The sequence below is a fragment of the Notamacropus eugenii genome, chromosome 3 (genome assembly GCF_028372415.1).
Source record: "Notamacropus eugenii isolate mMacEug1 chromosome 3, mMacEug1.pri_v2, whole genome shotgun sequence".
Taxonomy (NCBI): Eukaryota; Metazoa; Chordata; class Mammalia; order Diprotodontia; family Macropodidae; genus Notamacropus; species Notamacropus eugenii.
Genome location: NC_092874.1, coordinates 203288562 through 203314666, shown reverse-complemented (window position 1 = coordinate 203314666; position 26105 = coordinate 203288562). Strand labels below are relative to the sequence as shown.

At 45.3% G+C, this 26105-nt stretch overlaps 2 protein-coding genes across 24 annotated transcripts in view; one reads left to right on the top strand and one right to left on the bottom strand.

Annotated features, from left to right (window-relative positions):
- The first annotated feature begins 528 nt into the window (after nucleotides 1-528).
- WASHC1 (WASH complex subunit 1) lies at nucleotides 529-17523 on the top strand. 14 transcript variants are annotated; one of them, XM_072654061.1, is made up of 11 exons: nucleotides 529-2573; nucleotides 4620-4773; nucleotides 12994-13105; nucleotides 13360-13506; nucleotides 13813-13949; nucleotides 14154-14286; nucleotides 14562-14763; nucleotides 14842-15006; nucleotides 15441-15599; nucleotides 17044-17112; nucleotides 17254-17523. In XM_072654061.1, exons 2-11 carry the CDS (start codon nucleotides 4625-4627, stop codon nucleotides 17391-17393), a joined length of 1413 nt encoding a protein of 470 aa, XP_072510162.1. In that variant the 5' UTR covers nucleotides 529-2573; nucleotides 4620-4624; the 3' UTR covers nucleotides 17394-17523. The 14 variants fall into 14 exon arrangements, with proteins under 14 accessions (XP_072510162.1, XP_072510161.1, XP_072510164.1 ...); XM_072654060.1 differs by having other exon boundaries at nucleotides 4557-4773; XM_072654063.1 differs by having other exon boundaries at nucleotides 2573-2701.
- Nucleotides 17524-17637: 114 nt separating this feature from the next.
- LOC140533811 (putative ATP-dependent DNA helicase DDX11-like protein 8) overlaps nucleotides 17638-26105 on the bottom strand; it is a 41023-nt gene continuing 32555 nt past the window's right edge. For 7 of the 10 annotated variants that reach the window (XM_072654045.1, XM_072654052.1, XM_072654049.1 and 4 more), the window contains 13 exons: nucleotides 24937-24975; nucleotides 24462-24576; nucleotides 24220-24342; nucleotides 23476-23588; nucleotides 22864-22936; nucleotides 22309-22412; nucleotides 21233-21382; nucleotides 20636-20704; nucleotides 20314-20414; nucleotides 19673-19757; nucleotides 19196-19259; nucleotides 18820-18974; nucleotides 17638-18737 (listed from right to left, as the gene is read on the bottom strand). In XM_072654045.1, the coding sequence (XP_072510146.1) occupies nucleotides 18708-18737; nucleotides 18820-18974; nucleotides 19196-19259; nucleotides 19673-19757; nucleotides 20314-20414; nucleotides 20636-20704; nucleotides 21233-21382; nucleotides 22309-22412; nucleotides 22864-22936; nucleotides 23476-23588; nucleotides 24220-24342; nucleotides 24462-24576; nucleotides 24937-24975 (1221 nt within the window). In that variant the 3' untranslated portion in view covers nucleotides 17638-18707. The remainder of the gene's footprint in view (nucleotides 18738-18819; nucleotides 18975-19195; nucleotides 19260-19672; nucleotides 19758-20313; nucleotides 20415-20635; nucleotides 20705-21232; nucleotides 21383-22308; nucleotides 22413-22863; nucleotides 22937-23475; nucleotides 23589-24219; nucleotides 24343-24461; nucleotides 24577-24936; nucleotides 24976-26105) is intronic. The other 3 variants (XM_072654050.1, XR_011977066.1, XM_072654051.1) reach the window with 3 other exon arrangements.

Here is a 26105-nt window from a genome sequence, read left to right as displayed (position 1 = left end):
GGCACAGCCCCAAGAATGTATATTGTATGAAGTGTATCCCCATGCTATGGGGGTATTGTGAAGAGGGGAGCCAGGTACAAGGCTTGGGGCTAAGAGAAGTTCTTGAAGTGCTCTGCGCTTAGAAATCAGTGCTTTCTTTATGAGATCATAGGGTTTGGAGCTAAGAGGGGGAGGGGAACACTTCAAGATCTAGTTCAATCATCTTATTTTATAATGAGGTGTTTTATAAAATTTATAAGGAAAATGAGACCTGTAGAGATTAAGTGATATGCCCAAGGTCATAGAAGTAGTAATAGAAGCAAGATTCAAACTTAGATCCTCTTACTTCAAATCCCCTCCAGGATCAAAAATGAAATTCTGTTTGGCTTTTAAAGACTATGTTAACAGAATTTTACTGTACCAGTCTCTAACCTGGGAATGGCAGAATGAGAAACAGAGCAAATTGGAGATACACATGCCAGCAATCAAGTAGCAGTCAAGTAGATGGTAGGCGAGCTCTTCATGCTAGAATATAGGAAAAAAAAATTTTCAACTTTTTATTTTTTAATTAATTTTTAAAATTATTTTGTTTTCAGAGTTCTACAATCACTTCCATATATCTTATATTTTTTCCCTCCCTCCCTCTCCTTCTTCACTCCCTCCCTGAGAGGGCATACAATTTTATACAGGTTCTACACAAACATTCCTATTAAATACATTTTCACCTTAGTCATGTTGCATAGAAGAATTAAAATGAATGGGAGAAATCATAAAACAAAACAAAACATAATACAAAAGAAACTGGTGTGCTTCATTCTCCAATGCAATTCCATAGTTCTTTCTCTGGATGTGGAAGACATTTTACCTCAAGAATTGATTGGAAATTTTTTAAGTCCTTGCATTGCAATGAAGTTCTAAGTCTACCAGAAAATATCCTTGCACGCTGTGGTTGTTGTTGTGTATAAAGTTCTCCTGGTTCTGCTCTTTTCACTCAGTATCAGTTCATATAAATCTTTCCAGGCCTCTCTGAAGTCTTCCTGTTCATCATTTCTTATAGCACAATAGTATTCCATTACATTCATATACCATAATTTATTCAGCCATTCCCCAGTTGATGGGCATCCCCTTGATTTCCAGTTTTTGGCCACCACAAAGAGAGCTGCTATAAATATTTTTGTACATGTGGGACCTGGGGATACTGTCCTAGAAGCGATATTGCTGGGTCAAAGGATATACACATTTTTGTGGTACTTCTGGCATAGTTCCAGATTGCTCTGCAGAATGGATGGATCAGCTCACAGCTCCACCAACAATGAATGAGTGTTCCAACTCTCCCACATCTTCTCCAACAATTATCATCTTCCTGTTTTGTCATGTTAGACAATCTGGTAGGTGTGATGTGGTACAGGAAAAAATTTTATATGTAGACCACAATTGGGGCGGAAGAGAGGAAGGAGGATTACAACACAATCATTTCTAGGTCCTGCGCAGTTTTCCATGGTAAATTCCCAAATGCGGGACAATACAGGTGCTCTCCAGCCCTGTGAGAACAGTTCTTATCTCAAATGTTGGAGGTTCTCATTACCTGGAGGGGCTCAGAACCAGAGTTCTGTGACAGGAACAGAGTTTACAGTCTGTGATTCAATTCACTTAAAGTACACAAGGATAACCGTGTGGAAAGCATCAGCGTCACTGACAGCTTTAAGCTGCATCATGAGTCTCTTGACTAGCAAGCCGGAATCTGCTAGGAAAATGGGAGCTCTGAGAAACCCAAACGATCAGTATATTCATGACACATCATGTCGATTAATATGAGAATCATATGTCCCCTTACGCCTCTTACGTCCTGGTCTCTTCCTACTTTCCCATTCTTCTTACACCTTGCTCCCCCACGGCCCCGCCCCCACCAGGTACCCTGTAACCCTCCTCCAACCTGTGCCAACTCTATGAATTCCCTCTGAGTGCCCCCACATCTGGCACTTTCTCCGCTCCCCTCTGGCTCCTGGGCTCCCTGGTTTTGTCACATCTCCAAGTCCCACCCTTCCCAGCGCTCCTTTATCTTAGAGCCAGCCCTATTAGGCTATCTCCAATTTATCTTCCATAAATACATTTCAGTAACCTTGCAGGAATATACATTTGCGTAGTTGCTTGCATTTGTTTCTCCCTCTGGACTTTGGGGCTGTTCTTTGCCCGTTTTTGAACCCCCGGAACTTCGCAGGCCTGGCACGTGGCTCACCCGGAGGCCTCCCATCTCCAACCCCAGGGGTCCTGGGAGGCCCCCTCTTCAGCCTCAGCTTCCTAGAGACCCCAGGACCCTAGCCGGCAGCCGGCGCCTCGGGGGCTTGTGCTCTGTCACGGCTGGTTCCCGGCACAGCAGACAAGGGGTTCTTAACCGAGGACTCTGTGGCTTCCTTACAATCACTTCTCCTCGGTTAACCCGGGGTTGCCCCGCGGATGGAGCAGGAGGGCCCCGCCCCGCTCCGGGCTCCGGGCCCGGGCGCTCAGCCTGTCTACACCGGCGTCCCCGGCCGCGTCACATGGGGGCATTCGGGGAGGGGTCTGTCGGCGTCACCCAACGGCCCGAAGCGTCTAAGGTACACAAGCGTTAAGGGCCGGGGCAGCAGGCAGCGCGTGCCCGCAGGCCCGCGGACTGACCTCGGGCGGCCGGTCGGGACACACCCCGGGGATCCGGGATTCCCCCGATCAGCTATTCTAACTTAAGGTGGCGTGTCAGAGCGGGTCCACGGACGGCCGCCTGACCAGCCCGTTATACCATGGTGGGGGGCTTCCTACCCTCAGATCTGTGACTTAAGGAGGCTGGGGGTCGCTAGTTTCTTTGGCCGTTCTTGCTCCGGGGGCTCCCCACGAAGGGCTGCCTCGGGCCGGTGGCCCCGGGGGTTGAGCAGGGGGAGCCGGGGAAGGGGCAGTCATCGAAGGCAGGACGGATACCAGGGTAGGGAGACGATTGGACGCGGGAAAGGAGGAGGAAGAGGGCGACAGAGACTCGTGAGGCCCCGGGGCTGCTCAGGAGTCCGGCTCGCGGGGAGGGAGGCTCCCAGGCTCACTCGGGGAGCGACAGCCGGGCGCTAGGACCCGGCAGCTGAGGGAGGAGGAGGGAGGCGGAAACGAAGGACGTCAGGCTCCCGCCGGGCGGCTGGCCCAGGCCCGGGGCGTCCAGGTGCAGAGGAGAGGCCGCGCGCCTGGGCCAAGCTGGGGGGGGCAGGGGCGGTTGAATGGGTCAGAGGCCCGGGGGCGGGAAGAAGATTTCTGCGTGGGGAGAGAAGCACGCGAGAGGTCGGAGTACGCAGCGACTCCTCCGGTCCCCCAAAGCAGGGACAGGCCGGAGGGGCCGAGAGCTGGGCCCTGAGGAGGCGGGGAGGGGCCGTCCTATCAGGGATCCCCCACCGCCCCCGCTCCCGGAAGCCCGCCCCACGCGCCGTCCCGGCTTTCACGTGACCCCGCAAACACCTCCCCCCCACCCTGTCGCGGCACGTTCACTGTGATCCTGCCAGGCCTGAGACTACGGTGTCCTCAGACGGCCAACCCCACCCCTACCTTGGAACTCGCCGGTTGGGAGTGCCCCTACTGGTCCGGCTCTAGTGACGTAATGTGCTGTGGGGACCCCCACCCCCCTTCTACCCTCTTGCGGCTGGAGCTTTAAGCCCCCGGGGGGGCGGGGCGGGAGGCAGAACGAGGCTAGGGGGCGGCTGGGGGTGGGGAGCCCAGGCTTCCGCGTCCGCAGGCCCTGCTCGGTGGAGGAGTGGGGGCTTGGAGGGGCCCGAGCCCAGGCAGCCTCTTGCACTTTTACCGGCCCCCTCCCGCCTCGTTCCTTCCGCAGTGTGGGGTAGGGGCCCCGCGGGGTCACCCGGCATGGTCACCCCGAGGCAGGCCCCCCTGATTGCCATCTCCCATCCCAGCCCCCCTGCGTCGCAGACTAGGGGCCGCGGGGCCTGGCGCCGGGCTGCCGGTGTCCTCCTCGCCCCTTTCGGGGCCAGGGCCGTGATTAGTCCTATTTATAGGGGCTCTCGCCTTAGTATTCCGCCCGGCACTTGTCTGGCCCATCACACCCGCACCGTCTGCGGGGTGACGGCGCTTCCGTGGCCCCAGGGAGCCGACTTCATTAAGCCAAGTATAAATAGACTCTGCCGTCGCCTGGCAGTTGGCTCGTGCTTCTCCTCGCCCCCTCCTCCACCTCCACCTCCACCCGGGCCTGCACTCGGCCTACTTTGCTGTGCCGGCCTGGGTCACCTGGGCCACCTGAGCCACCTGAACCGCACCTGGTTAGTCTGCCAGGGGCTCGGCTTTGATTCCGGCAGCCAAAGGTCAAGCGCGGTGAAGTCCCAGGAGCATGGGGCTGCCCTCTCCTTCCACCTGCCCCTCCGTTCTCTCCCCACAGCCTTCCCCGCTCGGGCTTTCTCTTGTGTGCTCCAGCCCCATTCCTCCCCCCTTTTCACTCCTCGGTCCACCTCCTCTCCAGCCTCTCCCTCTCTGCAGCACCCCCTAACCCACAGTACCCCCACACTCCTCCGCTGTGCAAGAAAGGTATCAGATCCACCGCGTTTGCCCTCCTCCCACAGGTGCGTACGCGGCCAGGGACTTCCGAGGCGCTGGGCACGTCTGACTTTGCCCCTCTCCCGCAGGCACCATGAGCACCATGACGCAGACACACTACCCAGAGGGCCAGGCCTACTCCGTGCCCTTGATCCAGCCCGATCTCCGAAGAGAAGAGGCCATCCAGCAGGTGGCAGATGCCTTACAGTACCTCCGTGAGGTCTCTGGTGACATCTTCAGCAGGTGGGCATGGCTCAGGGCACAGTGGACACAGGCACATACCAAGGAAACTCATTTCCCCAAGGAGGGGAGGACGCTAGAACCTGGGAGGGAGAGGTTTCAAAGGAAAGCTTTGCTCACCACCTGATTTAAAAAAAACCTGGGGGTATCAGAACAAGGGTACTTGAAGGAACCCTTGAAGAAAGGGAAAGACTCTATAAGACAAAGGTGTGGAGAGAGTATATTCCAGGCATGAGAGAAAACCTCTGTAAAGGCATAGAGATAGGAGATCAGATAGTCCATATGGAGAACAATAAGTAGGCCGGTTAGGCAGGACTGTAGAGTGTGTGATAAAAGTAATGTGCCATAAGCCTGAGAAAGTAGGCTAGAGTCAGGATGTAAAAGGTTTTAAACGCCAAACAGGAGCCTGTATTTAGTCACAGAGGCAAGAGGGAGTGCTGAGTTTCTTGAGCAGGGGATGATAAGGTCATAGCTGTCTGTGCCTAAGGAATTACTTTGGCAGCTGTGTGGAGGATGGGGATGGCTTGAAGTCAGGAAGACAATAGGAGGCTGTTGTGTATCCAGGTAAGAGGTGATGAGGACCTAAACTAGGCTAAGGGGATGGATATGAGATATGTTTGACAACTGATTGGATAATGAGATTGAGGTCCACTAAAACTCACAAATCTTTTTCAGAAAAACTACTGTCCGACCACGGTTCCTTTATCTTATACTTTTGAAGTTGGGGTGGGTAGGGGTTTTAACCTAAGTGTAAGGCTTTCTGTTTATCTGTCAAATTTCATATTATTAGATGAAGCTCAATATTCTAACCTGGAAAGATCCTTTTGAATCCAAACTTTGGCATTCAATATATTAGCTATCTTCCTGAGCCTTGTGTCATATGAAAATTTGACAAGCATGCCACCTGCGCCTTTCTTTGTCATTGATAAAAATGTCCAGCAGTACAGGGACAAGCATAGGTCCCTGGGGCACGTCACTGGAGATAAGCTACCAAGCTGACATCGAACCATTGCCATTCAACCAGTTCTGAGTCACTGTAATTGCATCTAGCCCATATCGCTCATCTTTTCCATAAGAACAGCATGATGTGTTATCAAATGATTTGCTTAAAATCTGGGCAGATTATGTCTACAGTATTTCCTGAACCATTAGCTTAGTTACTCTTTCAGGAAGGAAAATAAGGTCAGTGTGTTCACCGTCCATCTCTTTAGTAATCAATTTTAGAATTTTTCCCTGAATTGGAGTCAAGTTCACAGCCCCGCAGTTTGCAGACTCTGTTCCCTGTCTCAAAAATTAGGACATTTGTTCTTCTCTAGTCAGTCAGCCAACAAGCATTTATTAAGCACCTTCTTTGTGCTGGGCATTGGGGATACACAGACTAAAGTTAAACTTGCATTGTCAGGGGAGACACTGTGATCATAGCTGGGGAGAACTATAAGGACCTTAGAGTCTATCTAGTCCAAACCTTCTCAGTTTACAAGTGAGGGAAGTGAAACCCCAAGAGGTGGTAAGTTGTCCAAGGTAGTAACCCATGTAATAAGCACAAGAAAGAAAATTTGAACCTTGGTTTGAAAGCATAATAAGGCAGAAAGGTCGTTTGGAGCCAGGTTGTGAGGGGCTTTAAATTTCAAATAAAGGAGTTTATATTGGACCCTGAAGGTAATAGGGAACCATGGGAGTTTAATGAGGAAGAAAGTAACATGGTCAGACCTGTACTTCAGACCTTTGGTACCTTTCCTTTCTCCATGATCTTTCATATGACCACTGGAGACTCATGAGTCAATCCAGCAGTTCCTTTAGTACCCAAAGATACAGTACTGTCTGGCTAGATTTGAATTCATCTCTTTCATACTGTCTCTTTAAATAATCTTGGATATCATCTCCCTCTTACCCTTTTTTGTGCTATCTTTTCTCTTCCAAAGGCCACTCTTTGGCAGAAATAAAAAAAACAACTCAGTAGAAACTGAATGGAGCAGTTGTGTCTCATCTTCCATTACTGACCATCAGCCCAAGTCACCCTGAGCAGCAGCCCTATCCCTTCTTGGATTCTCTTCCTTCCCCTGATGGAGATTCTTTTAAAAATCACCCTTTCTGTTTTCCTTTCCCTTCCTTGACAGCTTCAGCTCCTTCTGAGCTGTCACCCTGATGAGACTGTTCTTACATGCCTCTTTTTAATGTTCATCTTCTATCCCTGCCCTGCTCCCAGGCTGAAGGGACTAATGTACAGGGAAGCCTGAAAAGATAGATCGGGGCCAGGTCATGAAGAGCTTTCAGAATTAAACATAGGAGTTTATATTTTATCCTAAAGGCAATAGCCCTTCCATTCTCTATACACGTCTTTTGGTTGGCAAGCTCTCTGAGCATCTATAATAGGTTCCCAAAGTGGGTGATACCACCCCCTAGGGTAGTTTGAAGTGATGTGTAATTTAAAAAAAAAAAAAAGTTAAAGGGTTAAAGAAAGACTTCCAGGAGGGCACTGAGTAATTTTTTTTTAAGGATGGTAGGCCAAATAAGTTTGAGAATTTCTGATTCTATATCTATCTCTTCGGACAATTCCCATTTTCCATTCTTCTTGGAATTATTTCCATTTGTGTCTTAAGAATTTCATTCTTGAAAGTTATCTCTTCTGGGGTGATTTTCCCTGTAGAATTTTAATTCATGGAATTCTGTCTCTTTATTTCCTCTGAAATTTTCTTTAAATTTCAAATCAAGAATGCATGTCACACTTTACCTAGGTTTCCTCTTCTCTGTCACAGATTGTAGAAGGTCACAAGGTTTCCATCATTTTTACCCCAGCAGCCAGTTTCCCCTTGTTAGGTTCTCACTTACAGCACCACGCCACTTTTTTATATTCAGTTACCTTCTGTTAATCAACAAGCACTTACTATGTGCCAGGCATTGTGGAAGCTGATGGCATAATAGTGTTAGTGAGAGTCAGATTTAGATTAGAATTTCCCTTATTAGTTCCTTTACTGTTGGAAGGATGAAATGATCATCCTTGCCTTGAATAAGGCACATTAGGAACTTATTGGTTGCTCTGTTTTTGGCAGAGAGAACAGATGCTCTGGGTGACTGAAGTTCCCTCTATTATTGCTATTTGGTCTTTTAGTTGTGTCCAGCACTTGGCAAGACTATTGGGGTATTTTTCCATTTCTCTCTTCAGTGTGTCCCCATTTTACAAGTGGGAAACTGAGACAAATGGGGGTTAAGTGATTTGCCCAGGTTCACACAGCTAGTAAGTGTCTGAGGCTGGATTTGAAGCCAGGCCTGCCTGATTCTAAGGGCTGTGCTCTATGCACTGCACCACTCAGCTGCCCCATGCATTATTTCTCTGTGCTGCGTTTGTGATTTGTTCCCTTGCTGCATCAGTCATTTCCACGTGCTGTTTCTGATACCTGTAGGTATTCTCTTGTGGAAAAATTTCTTCTGATTCTCCCAGTCATTTCTGCCATGCTTCCTTCCCCCAGTCCTGGCTTTCCTCACATGAGAATATCTTCTTATATGTACTGCTATTCCATTCTTCATTCATTCCACAAAAGGCATACCCATCCAGAGTCATATTCTGTTTTTATCTCATAAAGCCTCAATAATAAGGCCAAATTTGCCCCTTTGCATGGAGGGGTTTTGGTTTCCCGGAACTTCCTGGACCTGCTATCTTTCTTCATTTATTCCAGTTATTCTTTATGATATCTAGCTTGGTGTATGTGAAAATTCAGTGAGATTTTCAAGTCACCAGGCAAAAAGGTTTTTTACTACCCTTTGTTAGGTATACTCTATCCCTGGCCAGGAGCCTGTCATATTTTAAGCTATGGTCCTGCAGATTGCCCTCACTATCATCCTCAAATTGTCTTTAATCTTCAGTTTCTTCATATCTCCTGGCTCCTTTCCTGCTGCCTACAAACATGTCACCCCTATCCCTAAAAATCCTGATGAGATCCTACCATCCCTGCTAGCTGCTGTTTTTCATCTCTCCTTTCCTTCACAATAAAATTTCTTGAAAAAGACATTTACTCTTCACTGCTCCCATTTTCTGTCTTCTCACTCTCTTCTAAATCCTACAACGTGAGGAGAGGAACATGAGCCTTGCTCTGTGGAGCTTTCAATTCCAGGAAGATGGACATTAAATGAATGTTAGAATAAAAAAAAAAAAACTGTCAGATATGGCTAAGCGACTTGATGTTTGTCATCTTGTAAAGGAGACATTTGATTTTGGATAGAATTTTTAGGTGTTTTTTTTTAATCCAGGTGTTTGGGTTACTTTTTTTTCCTCTGTACCTAGTCTAGTCAATCAACAATCATTTGTTAAGCACTTGCTTTGTACCAAGTATTGTTCTGGGCGCTGAATGAAAACAAAAATGAAACAATTCCTGTCCTCAAAGAGCAAACTCAAACACCAGACCTTTGTCGTCCAGAACTGATAAATTCTGCGGTCAGGTCAACTCACATATTTATTGCTTATTTGCTGTGTGTCCATATTTTGGTAAATATGGTCAGGTATATAAAAATATAAGATACTTTCTCTTCCAATCTAGTTAGAAAGACAAGATGCACAAATATAGATCAGTAGTCAGAAAACCTTTGTTTTATTCCCAGCTCTGCAAGTCATGTTAACCTTTCATTTTCCTCATTTGTAAAATGAGGGGGTTGGAAATTGATGAGCTCTAAGGGCCCTTTTAGCTTTAAATCTGCAATCCTATGATTACCAGGGAGTGGGTCAAATATCACATCTGTTTTCAAAGAAGATAACATGGATCTGGATGTTTATAAATGCTTTTTGAGGTGTGGAGATTTTTCCCCTGATCTGATAATGACCTCCCCACATGCCCTTATTATCTTAACAGAAAAGCTGTTCTCAATTTCTAGGACTCGGTGATTATGAGGACAGACAGGTGGAAGAGAGGGAGAGAATTTTTGAGTCAAATTAACTCTCACCCGATCTTAACATCTCCCTTTCTTCCACCTTTGATACCAGATTTCCCCTCTCTGCGTTAGAAAGGAACTCATTCTGCTCAGACTCTATTCCAGCCAGGTGAATTGGAACCAAGAAAATGTGACAAAAGAGATTTTCACAGAGAAATACAAGTATCTCTCAACAGATTTCTGCTGCTTCCAACCTTTTCTTCTCAGTGTTGCCTATAATATAATAAAATTCTCTTCTTCCAGCTCCCCATTTCCCAGCTGCCACCCCTGGCCAGTTTCACTTGAGAGAACCTAGGCCTAACCCTTTGGTTGCTGGTTCTCCATCTGCCTTGTAGGATTTGTGTGATAAGGGATGTATGTGTTAGGGGCTAGGGAAGAGATAATTTCTCTGGTATACAGCTGCAATACAACTGATCTATATACTTATTCCTCCTGTCACCCCTGCCTGATAGCTTTACTTGAGAGGGAGCAGCCACTTTCTCTGGGGAAAGTGGGGGACATGCAAAAAGGTAGAATTAGCATTACTAAGTAGCTTTCCTTCCTTTCATTTTCTTCCTCTCCTCTTCCCCCTTTCTACCTCCTAGCTCTTTCTGCCTCTCTCCAGTGATACAGAACACTCAATCAGCTGCTTACATAATTAGCAGATTGTTCTTAATTATCCCAAGAGCTGAGGATGGAAAGGTGAAGAGAAATCAGGTTCAAGTTTTGTTGGGTTTTTTTTTTGCCTGGGGATAGGAAGGAACAGATAGGAAGGATGGGAAGAGGAAAAGCCAGTGGTTAAAAGTCAAGGGCCTTTTGGGAGCACCAGAACAGAACCTGGCTTTGTACATCTTGGGGAGTTGGCACAGTTCATTTTGGGACTTCTTTAAGGTGGAGGGCAGCCTCAGTAGAGATTAGGCTTAGAAGGAGACAGTGCACGGCTCTAGGGGATGAGAGTGGGCTGGGGCTGGGCAGGGTTATTTCTGTTGTTGGAGTCAGAATACTGAGGTTTTGACCCTGATTTCTGCCTTGACATATATGAGGTTTGACTATAATGAAAAAGAGTTTTTAATAAACACACAGTAAGATATTAGAGTTAGAAGGGATCTTAGAAGTAATTTAGTCCAACCTTTCCAGCTAATTCATGAAATCCTTTCTAAATAGGAATAGTTAGATGATAAATGTTGGAGAGGTTGTGGGAGAGTTGGAACACTAATTCATTGTTGGTAGAGCTGTGAGCTGATCCAACCATTCTGGAGAGCAATTTGGAACTATGCCCAAGGGGCTACAAAAATGTGCATACCCTTTGACCCAGCGATATCGCTTCTAGTACTGTATCCCAAAGAGATCATAAAAATGGAAAGGGTCCAATATGTACAAAAATATTTATAGCAGCACTCTTTGTGGTGGCCAAAAACTGGAAATCAAGGAGATGCCCATCAATTGGGGAATGGCTGAATAAGTTGTGGTACATGAATGTAATGGAATACTATTGTGCTATAAGAAATGAACAAGAATTTCTGACAGCAGAGAGGCCTGGCAAGACTTATATGATCTGATGTTGAGTGAAAGCAGCAGAACCAGGAGAACTTTGGGCACAGCAACAACCACAGTGTGTGAGAGATTTTTCTGGTCAACTTGGAACTTCAGTGCAATGCAAGGACTTAAAAAAAAAATTCCCAGTGGTCTTCTAAGGCAAAATGCCTTCCACTTCTAGAGAAAGAACTATGGAAGTCAATCACAGAATGTAGCAGATCATTTTTTGTGTGTGTGTATTATGTTTTGGTTTGTTATATGATTTCTCCCATTCATTTTAGTTCTTCTACACAGCATCACTATAGTGAAAATGTATTTGATAAGAATATATGTGTAGATCCTATGTAGAATTGTATGCCGTCTCAGGGAGGGAGAGGGGAGGTATGGGGCAGGTAGGAGAAAAAAAATCCAAGTTATATGGTAGAGATTGTAGAACACTAAAAATAAATAAAATTAATTTTTAAAAAAATAGAAATAGTTAAGAGACTTGGACCCTGCCCTTATTGTACCAGGTATAGTGCTGGGTACTGAATGTAAACAAGAATGAAACAATTCCTGTCCTCCAGCACCAGACCCTGTCTGTCCAGAACTGACAAATTCTGCAGTCAGGTCAAGTCAACTAAGTAAGTACAGCTGAGTCACTTAATCTGTTTGAGCCTCAGTTTCCTCATCCATAAGGAAAATTAAAGTCACAGCTGTATAAACAATAGGTTGACTAGTTTATTAAAAGTCTTCTAATTCTTTAAACATTTGATGAAAACCTAGTACGTGAAAGGCATTGGTGATATAAAGACAAAAATTAAACAGTCCCGACCAGTCCACTGGAGAATACACAAAAGTAAAGTAATCTGCATTTCAGTAAAATTTCATAAAAGTAGTTTCAAATTGTACCATCACCAGTCCCCCCAAAAAGTGTTATTCTGGTGCCACATCATGGTATTACAGAGAGCAAAGTTTCTCAAAGACAGCTTTCTCCATTTGCTTCTGGTACTATATACCAATGGCAGACAGAAGGTTTACATGATAGTCCTTTAAATACTGATCCTTTGGTGACATAATTTTGAAGCCTTAGGCAGGATTCTTGAGATAAATATAAATGGGGAGGATATCACACTCAGTAAAAATCCTAGACTTTTAACACCTCCCCCCACCCCCCGCAATGACAACCAAGAAAATACCAGTAACTATACCCTAACCCATGCCTACTTTACTTTTTCTACAAAATATTTCTGATAATAATGAACATACACATCAAGGGATCCTTGTTGAACCAGAGGAAGGACCTTGTATCTAGTAGGCACTTAACAGTTATGTTTGAACTTCTATTGAATTGGTGTAAAGAGGTGTTGAAACCTGTTAGGGTCATCTCCAGCTTTGTGAGTAGAAAAAGCTGCCTTTTGCTAAACAGTGTGAAAACCTTGTGAGAGCAGCAGAAGTTATGATTTTTACTACTTAAGGCTGTTAAAGACATCTTTTAGTTACAGGGAAGGTTCTGGTCTTTCTGTCCATTTGTAGTATGTCTGTGCTGCAGGACAAGTTATTTTGTAAGTCTCTTCAAATCCTTTTGTCTAACCCCTTGTGGATGGGAGCTCTCAAGTCTAGACAGATTTTTCAGAGGTGATCTGCAGCACCATGCCAGCCAGGGAAGTGCATCACTCTCCTCAGAGAATACATTCCTTTATTCCCAGCACCTTGTCTCACAGACCTATCATAGGGGCAAAAAAAAGGGTTTGGGACAAAGACCATTTGGAGTGGCACCTCACTTGTAGGTGTTGGTCTTTGTGGCAGGATTTCCCAACGAGTAGAAACGAGCCGGAGTCAGCTGCAGGTCATTGGAGAGAGAGTCTCTTTGGCTCAGGCCAAGATTGAGAAGATCAAGGGCAGCAAGAAAGCAATCAAGGTAACAGGCCACACAGTCTCTCTCTTCCCTTCGTCTCCAGTCTGTCTAGCGATCCTGGCTCCTTTCGGGCAAGCCCTGGGCCTCCCACCCTATTTCATGTTGCTGCTTTCACTTAGGGTATAGTACTTCATAACCACCATAACTCTCCCTCCCAAGGTGTTCCTCACCACTTTGAGGACATTTTAGGGTTTTTCCATCAAAGGGGAGATAACTTTCCATCCCTGAAAGTTCCTGTCCCCTCTGCTTCCCCACAGGTGTTCTCTAGTGCCAAGTATCCAGCCCCAGACAGACTGCAGGAGTACAACTCCATCTTCGCAGGAGCCCAGGATCCTGGGTCTCAGAGGCGCCTTCGACACAAGATCCAGAGCAAACACCGACCCCTAGATGAAAGGGCCCTGCAGGTCTGGACTCCCAGGAAAGAGGGGATGAGAGCCCAGAGACAATAAGCTAGCCAACTTTGATGGGAAGAGTGCTGGGTGACTAAACAGCTATGAAGGTGGCCCACTTAAGTCCACTGTCCCTTCATTTTCTCATCTATAAAATAGAAAATATAATTATCTAGGATTACTGTGCCAGCATATAAACATGCTGTTACTAAGAATTCATGCCTGGCCCCAGTGCCATCTGCCACTGCGCACTGTCCCAGAATAAGAGAGCAGGTCAACTTGTGGCTTGCTTTCTTCTCTCACTGCCCCCTTCATTCTCAGGAAAAACTGAAGTACTTTCCTGTGTGTGTGAGCACCAGACCCCAGCCTGAAGATGAGGCCGAGGAGGGACTTGGGGGCCTCCCTAGCAACATCAACTCCCTCAGCTCCTTGCTGCTCTTCAACACCACGGAGAACTTGTATGACTGGCAGGAGAAGGAAGGGGGGCAGGACTGATGTTGAGGGATGGGGGGATGATAAGAAAGCTTGTGGAGCCAATGGCCTCATTTCTCTGACCTTCCCTTTCCTAGCTTTAAACCTGACCCTAGAGGGAAGCAGAGTGGGGAGATAACCCTACCCTACATTCAGGTGATTGCCAACTATGCCTACTCTCTATCCTTTAGGTACAAGAAGTATGTCTTTCTGGACCCTCTGGCTGGGGCTGTGACAAAGACTCATGTGACACTAGGGACAGAGACTGAGAAGTTGTTTGATGCCCCCTTATCTATCAGCAAGAGGGAGCAACTGGAGCAGCAGGTGATGTGTGCCAGAAGTGGGGATGGTGCTGGAGGTGTGATGCTTCAGAGCCTAGGAACCATCAGAGCACGTTTATGAAGCAAGTGCTTTGTAAACTGTTAAGCACTATGAATAAACTTAAGCCATTATTATTATGCTTTATTTTGGTGGGAGGAAGGAGTAACCACCTAGCCTATTTTAACTGTTTATTTGATCCCAGCCTGGAATAACCTGGCCCAGGTATATCCCATCCCAACCCCCTAATTCATTTCTCCACCTCCTGCTTGCTCTTTTAGGTAGCAGAGAACTACTTTTATGTACCAGATCTGGGCCAGGTGCCTGAGATCAATGTGCCATCCTACCTTCCTGACCTTCCTGGCATTGCTGATGACCTCATGTACAGTGCTGACCTAGGCCCTGGCATAGCACCTTCTGCCCCTGGCACCATTCCTGAGCTACCCACTTTCAACACTGAGCTTGCCGAGCCATTTAAGCCAGGTATTCCGAGGAGAGGTTGTTATTCATACATTATTTCTCTGGCCTCAACCAAGGCATGAAATGCTATTTTATTTTCAGAACTAGACGGTGACACACCAGTAGCACCCCCACCACCTCCACCTCTACCACCTCCTCCTCCACCAGCACCTGTGGTATTGGTCAGTGCACCTCCACCCCCGCCTTTGCCCCAACTCACCTCAGCCCAGCCAGCCAGTGAGGACAACAGCAGCATGTCTCCTTCAGGTACCCGTGGGTGTGTCTAATGCTGGCAGTTGGGTTGGGAAGGGGGAGTTGGAGGCCTGCAAAGGTCAGGTTCATAGGTACCTTGGACACTTTATTTGAAGTGTAGTCTCTGGATCATCTAATCCAGTAGCCTCAAACTACACAATTGCTACTATTTTCACAAACATTACCTCTTCTAAATGTAATTGGGGAAGGGGAGAATATAGATCCTAATCTCATTCATGTATCTTTGAGCACCATTACTGAAGATTAGTTTTCAGTAAATCCTTTTTTGATGAACTAGGAATTGATCTGTCTGTGAGCAGGGCTTTCAGCTTCATTTACTAGGTAGCAGAAGGGAGAGGAAAGTTCCCTCAGAGGTTAGGCTTATAGGCAAGTAGTTGGAAGCTAAAGTCCCTGCCCAGTGTGGCTGACCCGTTCTCCCCCTCCTTCAGGTGCAGTTCACATACCCCCAAAGGAAGTAGTGGATCCTTCCAGTGGACGGGCAACCCTGCTAGAGTCAATCCGCCAGGCTGGAGGTATTGGCAAGGCCAAACTACGGAGTGTGAAGGAGCGAAAGCTGGAGAAAAAGAAGCAGAAAGAACAGGAACAAGGTAAGGCTTGCCCTCACTCTTGCTACAAAAGGTAGAGCCCTGAAGGCTATTGCTTCTATTTAGCAGCACAGTACCCCGTAAAGAATGCTGGGTCATCCCCTAGCCCAGAACTGTTGAAAGAGTGATGCCTTTGCCCATCAATGCTGTATGGAGTGTTGCTGTTGGTCATGATTCACTGAATGGACACACCCCTTAGCAGACTCCTCATCCTCCAGACTTGCTTCCTGCTAGTTTAGAAGGGCTGAGGCATAAGGAGATATAGAATGAAAGGAAGGTAGGGCAGATAGAGAAATGTTGGGAATAGAACATTTCTGGGCATGGTAAGATTCTGTGTGTTTGCAGGTGTATTGGCATGAGTGGCGGTGTCACCTCGTAAGGGCAAGAATTTAGGAGGAAAGGACGATGGTGAGCAGGGTGTTAGAGTTCTTGAGCAGTGAGAGATGCCCTAGGGACCAGTATACAACAGCCACTGTTATCCAGACTGAATAGAAAATGTTGATACCTTGAATGCAAGAGGAGAGGCTGTTCAGTAATGGTGCTAAAGGGTGAATCTGGAAATGGCAGTGGGAGCAAGGAGCTTTCCAACTCCAGCAATTTGTCAAGGGCTGAAGATGTAGCTGGAAAAGAGGGCCAAGGAAAAACAGGCATTAGTGGAAAGCCAGTTCTCAGTAAGGAGTGAAGATGGGAGTGTAAATAAGGAGGTCTGGGATAAAGGGAAGTTTGTTCAGTATGGAACAAAGATTCCAGGAAGCATGGTGGAAAGGGTCAGATCAAGACACAGATTAGGGTAGAGTTGAGGAGACTGGGGATAGCTTTCTTTTATGAAGCCAGTGATAAGGAGAGAAACAGGTAATGGGAGAGAAACAGGTAGTGGGTAATTGTTAGAGGGTAAAAGATGAAAAACAAAGCCCAGTATGTTGTAGCCCCTCTCCCAAGTTGAAGGCAATGTTCTTGGCTGTATGTTGGGGTGACCTGACCTCAGCTTGTGCTTCTCACTCATTTCAAAAGCTGGTAGAAATCAGCTAATTTCAAAAATGCTATAAAAATCTAATTTCAGTCATCAGATTCAGTTAGACAGGACCTCAGAAGCCATCAAGTTGAGGCTGCACAGGAATCCCTTTCTACACCATAGCCCCCATCCAGCTTTAAGACATTCACTGAAGGAATCCTTCCCAAGGCAGCCTAATTGGCCCTGAAACGTTAGAAAAATTTTCCTTATATGTAGCCTAAGTATTCTTCTTTGCCACTCTCTACTTAATTATTACAAATCACTTAGGATGCAATGCTGTATTTATTTTGTCAGTGCTAGCTGTCCACTGGCAGACTGAAGTTCTAAATAATCCTTTGGAAGATAAAAAAGGAGTGGTGATAATCATGAAATTATAACCCTGTGAAATTTTCTATCTTTCCCCCCACAATTCTAACCATGATTTTTTTGTTACAGTGAGAGCCACAAGCCAAGGTGGTGACCTAATGTCAGATCTCTTCAACAAACTGGTCATGAGGCGCAAAGGTAAGCAGTTGTATGGGGGCCTGGTACCTCTTTCTAGGGCCCTATTCATGATTCATCTATCCATAATGTGCCTCTTGCTTCTATTCTTTGGAGCTGAAGCAGCTCAGCCTTCCCTCACTTCCCTCACATTTTTACTTTCAGGCATCTCAGGCAAAGGACCTGGGGCAAGCACTGGGGAAGGCCCTGGGGGAGCGTTTGCCCGAATGTCAGACTCAATTCCACCCCTACCAATGCTGCAACCACCACCTGGAGAGGAAGATGAGGATGAGTGGGAGTCATAGAAAGAACCCTGCTTTCCTTGAAAGCCACACCGGAGCTGTTATCCCAAGTCAGATGAAGCATGGACCCCCTCACAATTTAACCCTGATTTAGTTCTTATTAAAGGTTCCTCAGCTCATCCTGGAGATGGAAGATGGAACACATATCGTTTATTTATATTCACCTCTGCTCTAAGGCTCTCTCCCCTTTACTAGCATGTTTCACTCTTCCACTGAGCTAAAATGAACATGAATGTTCACAGCTGCATGAACCACATGTGCACTTTAATTAAGGCACCAATAGTTATGTTAATCCACAACAGTAAGAGCAAGCCCACCATTATTAGAGGAGATGGGGTCCTTTCTTTGGGGCATGAGTAAGTGGTTAGGGCGAGGTTCAGATATTGCAGGGTAGAGAGATCCACACACAAAGACAGAACTAGACATGGGGTGGTTTAAAATAGTCATTCTGGGAACCCAGTAGGCCCTAACATATAAATGCTAATATCAACGAAAGGCGGTACTGTGATTGCCATTGGCTCTGAAAGAGGAACTGGAACCAAGTTAACTATATGGAATTGTGCTCTTTTAAACCCCAGCTCCTCTTCAGGAGGCAAGGAGGTAAAGAAATGTCCAGGGAGCAAAAGAAGTGAAACCACGGACTAAGATTTTGTGAGGAAAAAAGGGCTAAATCAGCTCAAAATGGGTGGTGGATAGATGGCAGAAGGCTGAAGCTAAGTCTCTTCATAAATACTCAACGAAGATAGATACACAAAGGTGTGCTTCAGAAGTTTGTGACGGTCCAACATTATGATGGTCTGGTGGCAGCTTCGTTTTGGGTCTTGATGGTGTTTTCACAACAAAGTATCAAGAAGGGAGGCAACAACACCAGTAAAACCAAGTGCAAAATATCCATTCTCCAATGCTTCTTCCATATAACAGCAAATTTTTCTTTCTATTTTTACTAAAATGAAATTCGACACACATCTTTCTCATACAGTAACTTCTCTGTCCATCTCATCTGAGAACAGATCCAGCCTAGAACTGCAACACAAAACCTGACCCGCCACCCATCAACCCACAAGCTTCTGCTCCAAATCCTAGCTTTTCTTCTAACTTCTACCATCAAGGTAGGTCCTCGAAGTCTTGCTGTCCAATCTTTTTCACCAATATAAAACTGGCTCCTCCAGTCCTCACACCAGGGGACAGGATAGAAAGAGCTGGCGCTAGATTCCACCCTTAACCATCTCTGTTTTATCATCTTTGCAGCCACAACTCCTGTAGATGTACTGATGAGTGTAGCAGGCTTAAGCATGTAGTAGGAGTGATGTTCATCTGTCAAGAAGGATCAGATTTCTCCCGGTGAAACTGGAAAAACACAGCAAAAATCTTTGAGAATCTTTTGTTCTAGTGAGGTATTGCAAAGAGGGAAGAAAGGGAGAGGACTTACTTTCCGCAAAGCAGCAAAGGCTGGCCCAAATGTGGCTTTGATTTGCACCTGGTCTCGGATCCAGCTAGGTAGTTTGGCCAGAATGGATGGACGAGAATAACGCTGGTCCATGAGCAGGATACTGGCAAAGTCCTGCTTATGCCGAATGGCCCGTCCTGAGTTGGGCAAAAACTAGGGCTCATAGTAGGGAAGACTCAAAAACTCTGCAGTCTCATTTGTTCTTCACAGAAGCAAATGTGTTTTTAATGAGCCACAGAACCACCACCCTAATGTAAGTGAGGTTAACTAGGCAAAGCTAAATTCCTCCCATCCTTGTTTCCTCTATTACCCACCACCCATGCTAAATCCTGGTATCCAGGATGTGTGTGAGGCTCACCTATAGATTGGTTGACAGCTTTCATGCACAGGTTTTCAATCAAGGATTTCCCTGGGCTATTGGGCTGGGGAAATGGAGAGGAGTTTGTCAGTATTGTTTTTACAAGGAACTCACCCTACTCCATTTGCTTCAGTATCCCTAAGAAAAATGATACTCCCAAGATCTACACATACGCTGTGCCCATACATGTGACCCCATGACACAGAAGAGACCAAGAGGACTGTTTGTATTATTCCTAATTAGAGCTTTGAAGTGGTATGAGGGAGGCCATGGCTGTAAAGACTAAAAATGGTGATAGACTCAAGGTACTCTTGCTCAGGTCTAGGGACTTCACTGAGTCTGTTCACAGTTATGAACAACCCAACTCTTCACAGCCAACACAGCCTCATAACCTCATCCAGCCAAAATCAAAGTGAATTTGAGAAGGATGTGAGCTTGGGGAAAGAATTAGTAACAAAGACAAGAAGAGACACTCACAAGGGTCTGATCCAGGTACGCCATCTTCTCTTGCAGCTCCAGGGATTTGATGTTGGGATAGGGCATGCCCACCATAACCACACACCTTCAGAGGGATTAGACCTAGCACTTTAACGTTTGCTAAGCACTGTACAACAATGCATTATGCCCATTTACAGATAGGGAAACAGGCTTGGTAAGGTTTAAGTGACTTGTACATGACCACAAACAAGTAAGTGTCAAAGATGGAATCTGAGTCCAGGTGCCTCCTGAATCAAAGTCCATCCATCCCACTTGCTACACACACCATGTGAAGGAAGGTCCAGCCTGGTTCTCCAAGCCTAAAATGAGGAAGGATCTAGATGACACCCTAATAGTCCCTCCTGCTAGATTATACTTGGATTCCTAACCCTGGTCTTACCTGGACTGAATCCAGATACAGACACACCCAGTTCAGCTTTCACCCTTCCATAGCATCTCATCCAATCTCACTGCCTCAGGCCCTTCTACCAGCAAGGGACAATTTTAGGCAGAAGGGACTTAGAGGCACTGGACTTAAAGATTTTGTTGTCAGTCATGACAACCAGACCATGGGCCTAGGTTCTCAGCTCCTGGAGGGTAAGGGGAGAAGGAAAAAAGGAAGGACCAGAGCTTAAACTCACCGTCCTAAGTCATCAGAGAAGTTGATCCCTTCACTCATCTTCCCTCCAACTACAGAAAGGAGAAGGGCCCCAGTCATCACACCTTTCATTTGACTGCATCGCTGAAAAAACATACCACCATACCAGATCAAGAGGCTGCTTAATTAGACATCAAATCAATCAAAGAGAATGTATTAAATGTATACTATGTGCCAGGCATTGTGGGATACAGGCACAGTTCCTGCCCTGAAGGAGCTCAGATGTTACCCATGATCAACTATTACAGGGCACTTACACACATCCACATAACCTTGCACGACATTTTCACAACTACACTTCTTACCTTAATGCACATGGAGTATTCAGTCAGCACCTGTTCCACCTGGTTTGCTCTGTTAGGCTCCTGAAATATCTGGGACAAATACATATAAGCCACCAAGAAGAGGGCTAAAGGATCACAGGATTCCTAGTCCTGTTCCCCAGCCCTGTGTTCTAAAGACATTCTATGGATGTTATTCACTCTTATGAGTTAAGGATTCTTTGGACATGTAGATGCTTCCAAGGAAATTACAAATAGGAATGACAGGAGACTGAGTAGACTGGCTGAGGAACTAAAAAGTAGCCCTGGGGGAAAATAAATTCTTATCCAGGGGTGGGCAACCTGCAGCCTCAAGGCCACATTTGACCCTTTAGGTCCTCAAGCATAACCGTTGAATTTAATCCAAACTTCACAGAACAAATCCTCTTAAAAGAACTTGTTTGATAAAACTTGGATTCAGTCCAAAGACTGCTCCCAAGGACCTTAAAAGGCTTCCCCAGGTTCCCCACCCTGTGGTCCTATACCAAGATCTGAAACAGAGGTCTGCTATTTGGAAGGCCATGTATTAGGTAGATGCTTTTATTTTAACTGTATGGCCAGACTAACTAGAGATAGACTCACCTTCTTCTTTACTCCCAGACGAGTCAGCAGACCACTCTGCTCCCAGTGTGCCTGTACCTTGTGCAGGTACTCATAGGAGGGGAAAAAGCAGACCACACCCCCGGGGATCACATTGCATATGTTGCAGAGGATGCGCCCAATTTCATCCATCTGAAAAGGGAGAAACAAGAAGTTCACCCTAACAGTCTATGGCTGGATGAGACACTGTCCAAGTCAAGATTTTCAACAAACAGACTAAAAACCAGTGTATCTAGAGAAATCTGGGAGTCAGTAAAAGGAAGTGTGGGAGAGGATAACCATAGTGGAGCAAAAAAGTACAGGTCACAATCCTAAATGGTATGCTTTAGCATATGGTAAAATATTAACAACTTTAAAATGCTGATAAAGATATGTTTGGAATATGCTGGTGAGTCTTCTCCCATTCCACTTTTACTTGCTTTGGACCTTCCAGCAATAATTAAACCAAATTATTAGATACAGCATTAGATACCCTATCAATTTTACTGTGCCAAAAGCAGGGTTAGTTTTAAGTAGGTGATAAAGCAGAAAGGCTAGGGTCCAAAGAGAGCTTTGTCACTTGCTTCATACAAAAAAGATACTTGGGTTTTACAGTTTAGAGTTTCTTTAAAGAGGGAGGAAAAAAGATACCCTCCCATTCCTTCCCCACTTTGTACACATCATCAATCTACTTGAGCAATGGAGGGCCTCAATGCTGAACTCTAAAAGACAGATAAAATTCTAAACTCATCTCTTCTTGAGGCAGTTACATGGCACAGTGGATGCAGGGCTGGACCTGGAATCAGGAGGTCCTGAGTTCAAATATGGTCTGACACTAGAGCTGTGACCCTGGGCAAGCCATTTAACCTTGCCTCAGTTTCCTCAACTGTAAAATGGGGATAATAACAGCACCTACCTTGCACGGCTGTTTTGAGAATCAAATGAAATAATAAACACTTAGCACAGTTCCTGGCATATAGTAGGTACTATATAAAAGTTTATTCCCTTCACCCTCTCCCTTTCTTGGATCAAAATGGTTTCCACTCTCTCCATTCTACAACAAGTGGAATGGTACTGACCATTTGAGGCAGCTCTCTCTTCTGATAGATGAATTCCAACTGCTGATTAGTGGGCCCACTACAAAGGACAATGGGTAGAATATTTTCTGGTGGGATTACATGGCCTGATGAAAACCAGAAATAAAGACTGAGGTGAAGACCAAAGCTATAGCTAGAGGCAGAACTTAGGCAAAATTATCCTTGTCCTTCCAGAGGGGATCTAGGATGACAGTGTGGAAGGGTAGACCTTTCTCGTCTAGGAGAATACTCAAATCTAAGAACTACAAAAACATGGGTGAAGAAGAGGAATACAGAAGCATGGGCCTGAAAGAGTGCATAATTTGGAGAAACTCGGCCAAGGATAAAGCAACCACCTGTGTCCAGCAGAGTTAGGGTGAGGCCAGAGTTTTTAAACCTTATCAGAGCCAGGCCTGGGAAGTAAGACACAAGGTCAAAGAGGAAGCAATTAAGGACCCTGAGTCACAGGGCCCTCAAACTGCACAGTCCCAAAATGTAAAGTTATGGCCAATAGGTAAATGTCCCTCAATATACCCCATCTTGGGCATGAATACTCACCACAGGAAAACTCAACCACACGCTCTGTTCCAACCCCAGCACATGCTAACAACTGTTCCCGAAAATCAGCCACCTAAATAACCAAGATACAAAATGCCAGTGACCAATGGGAGATAATGAGGTCAGGAGAAAGAGAAAACTATGAGGCTGAGTTGTAATAGCAATGGAAGGGGAACAGAGGTATAGATTTGGAGAAGGGGGGAGGGGAAAAACCTGGGGAGAGTTAGAAGATCCAACCCTGGCATTTTACAGATGAAAAAGAGATCTGGAGACCAACTTCCCTAAAGTCACTGTGCTAGTAAAAAGAAAGAACCTAACTCCTCTGACTTTACTGAGAAAAAAGGTTGAATACTCTGGTGGGTATGGACAAGCAGTGTGGTGGGTCAAGCAGCAAGAGTGAGAGAGAACAAAAACAGGTGATTTCTTAGGGAGGCCCACACAGGAGGCAGGGCACTAACAAGCTAAGAGGTGTAATGAAGGGCAGGGGAGTACTGCCACCTTGTGGACAAAGTCTCACCCTGACTCTGGCCACCCTTTCCCAGGAAAGGGGCTATCACCTACCACATGTGCCAGAAGAGTCAACTAAACATCAGATGTCCCCATAGTCCTCACCGGCTGCATGGTGCCCCCAGCAATGATCACTGCCCGACATTCCTTTACCACCTGGGCAAAGTGCACTGAGGGATTCAGGAGTAGAAATCGGAGGCTGCTCTGACTGAGGCTGCCTAAAGAAAGGAGATGGGAAGGCAGTTTCATGAGAACAGAGTGTTCAGCCCTTTCAACACCTCTTCCCTGACTAGAACAATAAAGCTGGACACAAAGCAAAACAGATATTTTCCCCACTAGAGGGTCTTGGGATATTCCACATTAAGATACATGGAAGACAATGCCAATTCTAGGTTCTAATTCTACCTCTCCCATTTACTACCTTTGTGACCTTGGGCAAGTCACTTAACTTCTCTAAGTTTCCTCAGCTGTAAAATAAGGAAGTTGAGCTAACTATATGTACTTTGAGGTCCTTTCCACTTTGAGAGCTGTGATGCTACAAACTATCACCCCTTTCTGGGATCCCACTGTTTTTAACAACTTTCCTTGGAGGGCTCATTCATATTTTCTAAGGTGAAAAAATGAACAGTGCCCTGAAAACATCCATTCTAAATTCCTTCTCTTCTTGAACATGAACCTTCCTTTTAGATATAATTTCCATTCCCTGGGGAACATATGAGACTGACCTTACCTCTTTACTGCCTCATAATGACTTCAGGGAAGAAAAACAGGAACCCTTACTCATGTATTCACTGGGTCCTCAGAGAGTGAACATAGGTACAAGAGACCTAGACTTGGAGGTAGGATTACCTTGTCGGCTCACAATTATCCTGCCATCTTGGTTGGCAGTGGTGAGAGCTGCAAGGAAGCTTTCAATCTGCATCAATGGAGAGCCAAGCCTCTCATCCTCTCCAGAAGGAGATGATGGAGCTGCTGCAAAACAGAAAGAAAGGTATCTAAAATGGAGGAGGAAAAAAACCTTCCTGAAGATGAACCATTTCTTCTGCCCCAGGATTTGAAACCTGGTTTCTTCCCAATCTTCCCTGACTCACCACCAGTCCCAGGTTTAAGGCTCTGCAAGAAGTGTTGAAAACCAGCCAACTTGGATTGCTCTTTAGAAGGCGGAAGGATAGAAACACCACCATATTCTTTGGTGAACCCAAACAGCTGTATTGGGGCAAATTTAAAATATTAGACCCATTTTACAGATCAAGAAACTGGTGCTCAGGGAAGGTTAAATACATGGCATAAGACCATACAGTTAGGAAGTGGCAGAACTAGAGTCTTATGACTTCAAGTATAACAACACCAGAAGTGGTTGGCTAAATAAAGGAAGGAAGGGTGGAGGAGGAAGGTGGAGACCTATCTAGTAAAGACTTCTTTTCTACTACATTTTCAAACTACATTTCCAAAGGACCAAGAAGATGTTAACTAGTCAGGGAAATGAACACTATTACCTTATGCCCCAAATCTGGCCAATAAAACCATCTAAATTAGAAGATGTCCATAAATAGAGAAAGTACTTACCTTTCTACTGACCATGCTCTTCTCAAAATACCGCTGTACCTGTAGAAAAAAAGGAGCTAGTACCAAGTCCCAAATGTTAATACTAGTAAAGGATAGCAGTAGCATAGACTACTGACATCCCCGAGACTCTAAAAGTCTTATTTTAGCCAGGAAGTTCAACCTTTCATGTCAAAATGTTCTCAGGGTTAGTGACAAGTGATAAAATAGATTTCCTTCTGCTCACTCTAGTGAAGGTTCAACAATGAAACAGCAAAATGACTGCAGAAATAAAAAGAAAATGCCTGGGTAATTAATCCTTAAATTGATTGCAGTCAATTCACCTTCTCACACCAAAACACCCAAGCCAAATAAGCATACTTTTCTCTTCTGAGTGGGTACCAAGGGTCCCACACACACCAAGCTTAAATGAAAGGTGTCAATTTCAACTTCAACACAATTCTAGGACTTAATATAGATTTGGATTTATACATGTAGAACACTCCTATCTCTTTTCTATTTTCTTCCTAATGACTGTCCTAATTTAATTTAATAAATATTATGTACCTACCACTGCAAGGCAATACACTGCAAGCACACCAATAACTCACACAAGGCAGGCCACTGTTAAGTACCACAAATCATACAAAGTGCTATAAGGAGCTCTGAAAAATTAAGAGGTCACTTCTACCTGAGAGTTCAGGAAAAGGTACTTAAAAGAAAAAGGTTTTGAACTGGGTCTTGAAGGATGTGTTGAAAAATTAGGGTAAGTATTAATGAAGGCCAGAACACTGCAAGCAGAAGGAACTGCTTCTGGAAAGGTGCAGATAGGATAAAACACAGGGTAAGTAGTTAAGTTTAACCAGGACATAAGACATACAGAATGAAGTTAGCAACCGGATAAGGCTGGAAAGTGACTTAGAGCCAAACTGTGATAGATCCTGCACACCAAGATATGGAGTTTGAACTTTATTGGTAGGTAATGCGAGCCTATTCAAGACTTTTGATCAAAGGGAGTATATCTTAGGAAGATAAATCTTACAGAAATATACAAGAAGAATTGGAACATGGGCTAAAAATTTCTGATCAAGACAAAATTGTAGATATTATAGACAAAGTAGAAAAACTCAGATACTCAGACAGATCTATGATCTCATGGAATTGGGTATTTCTTACATCTAATCTCTTGGCTT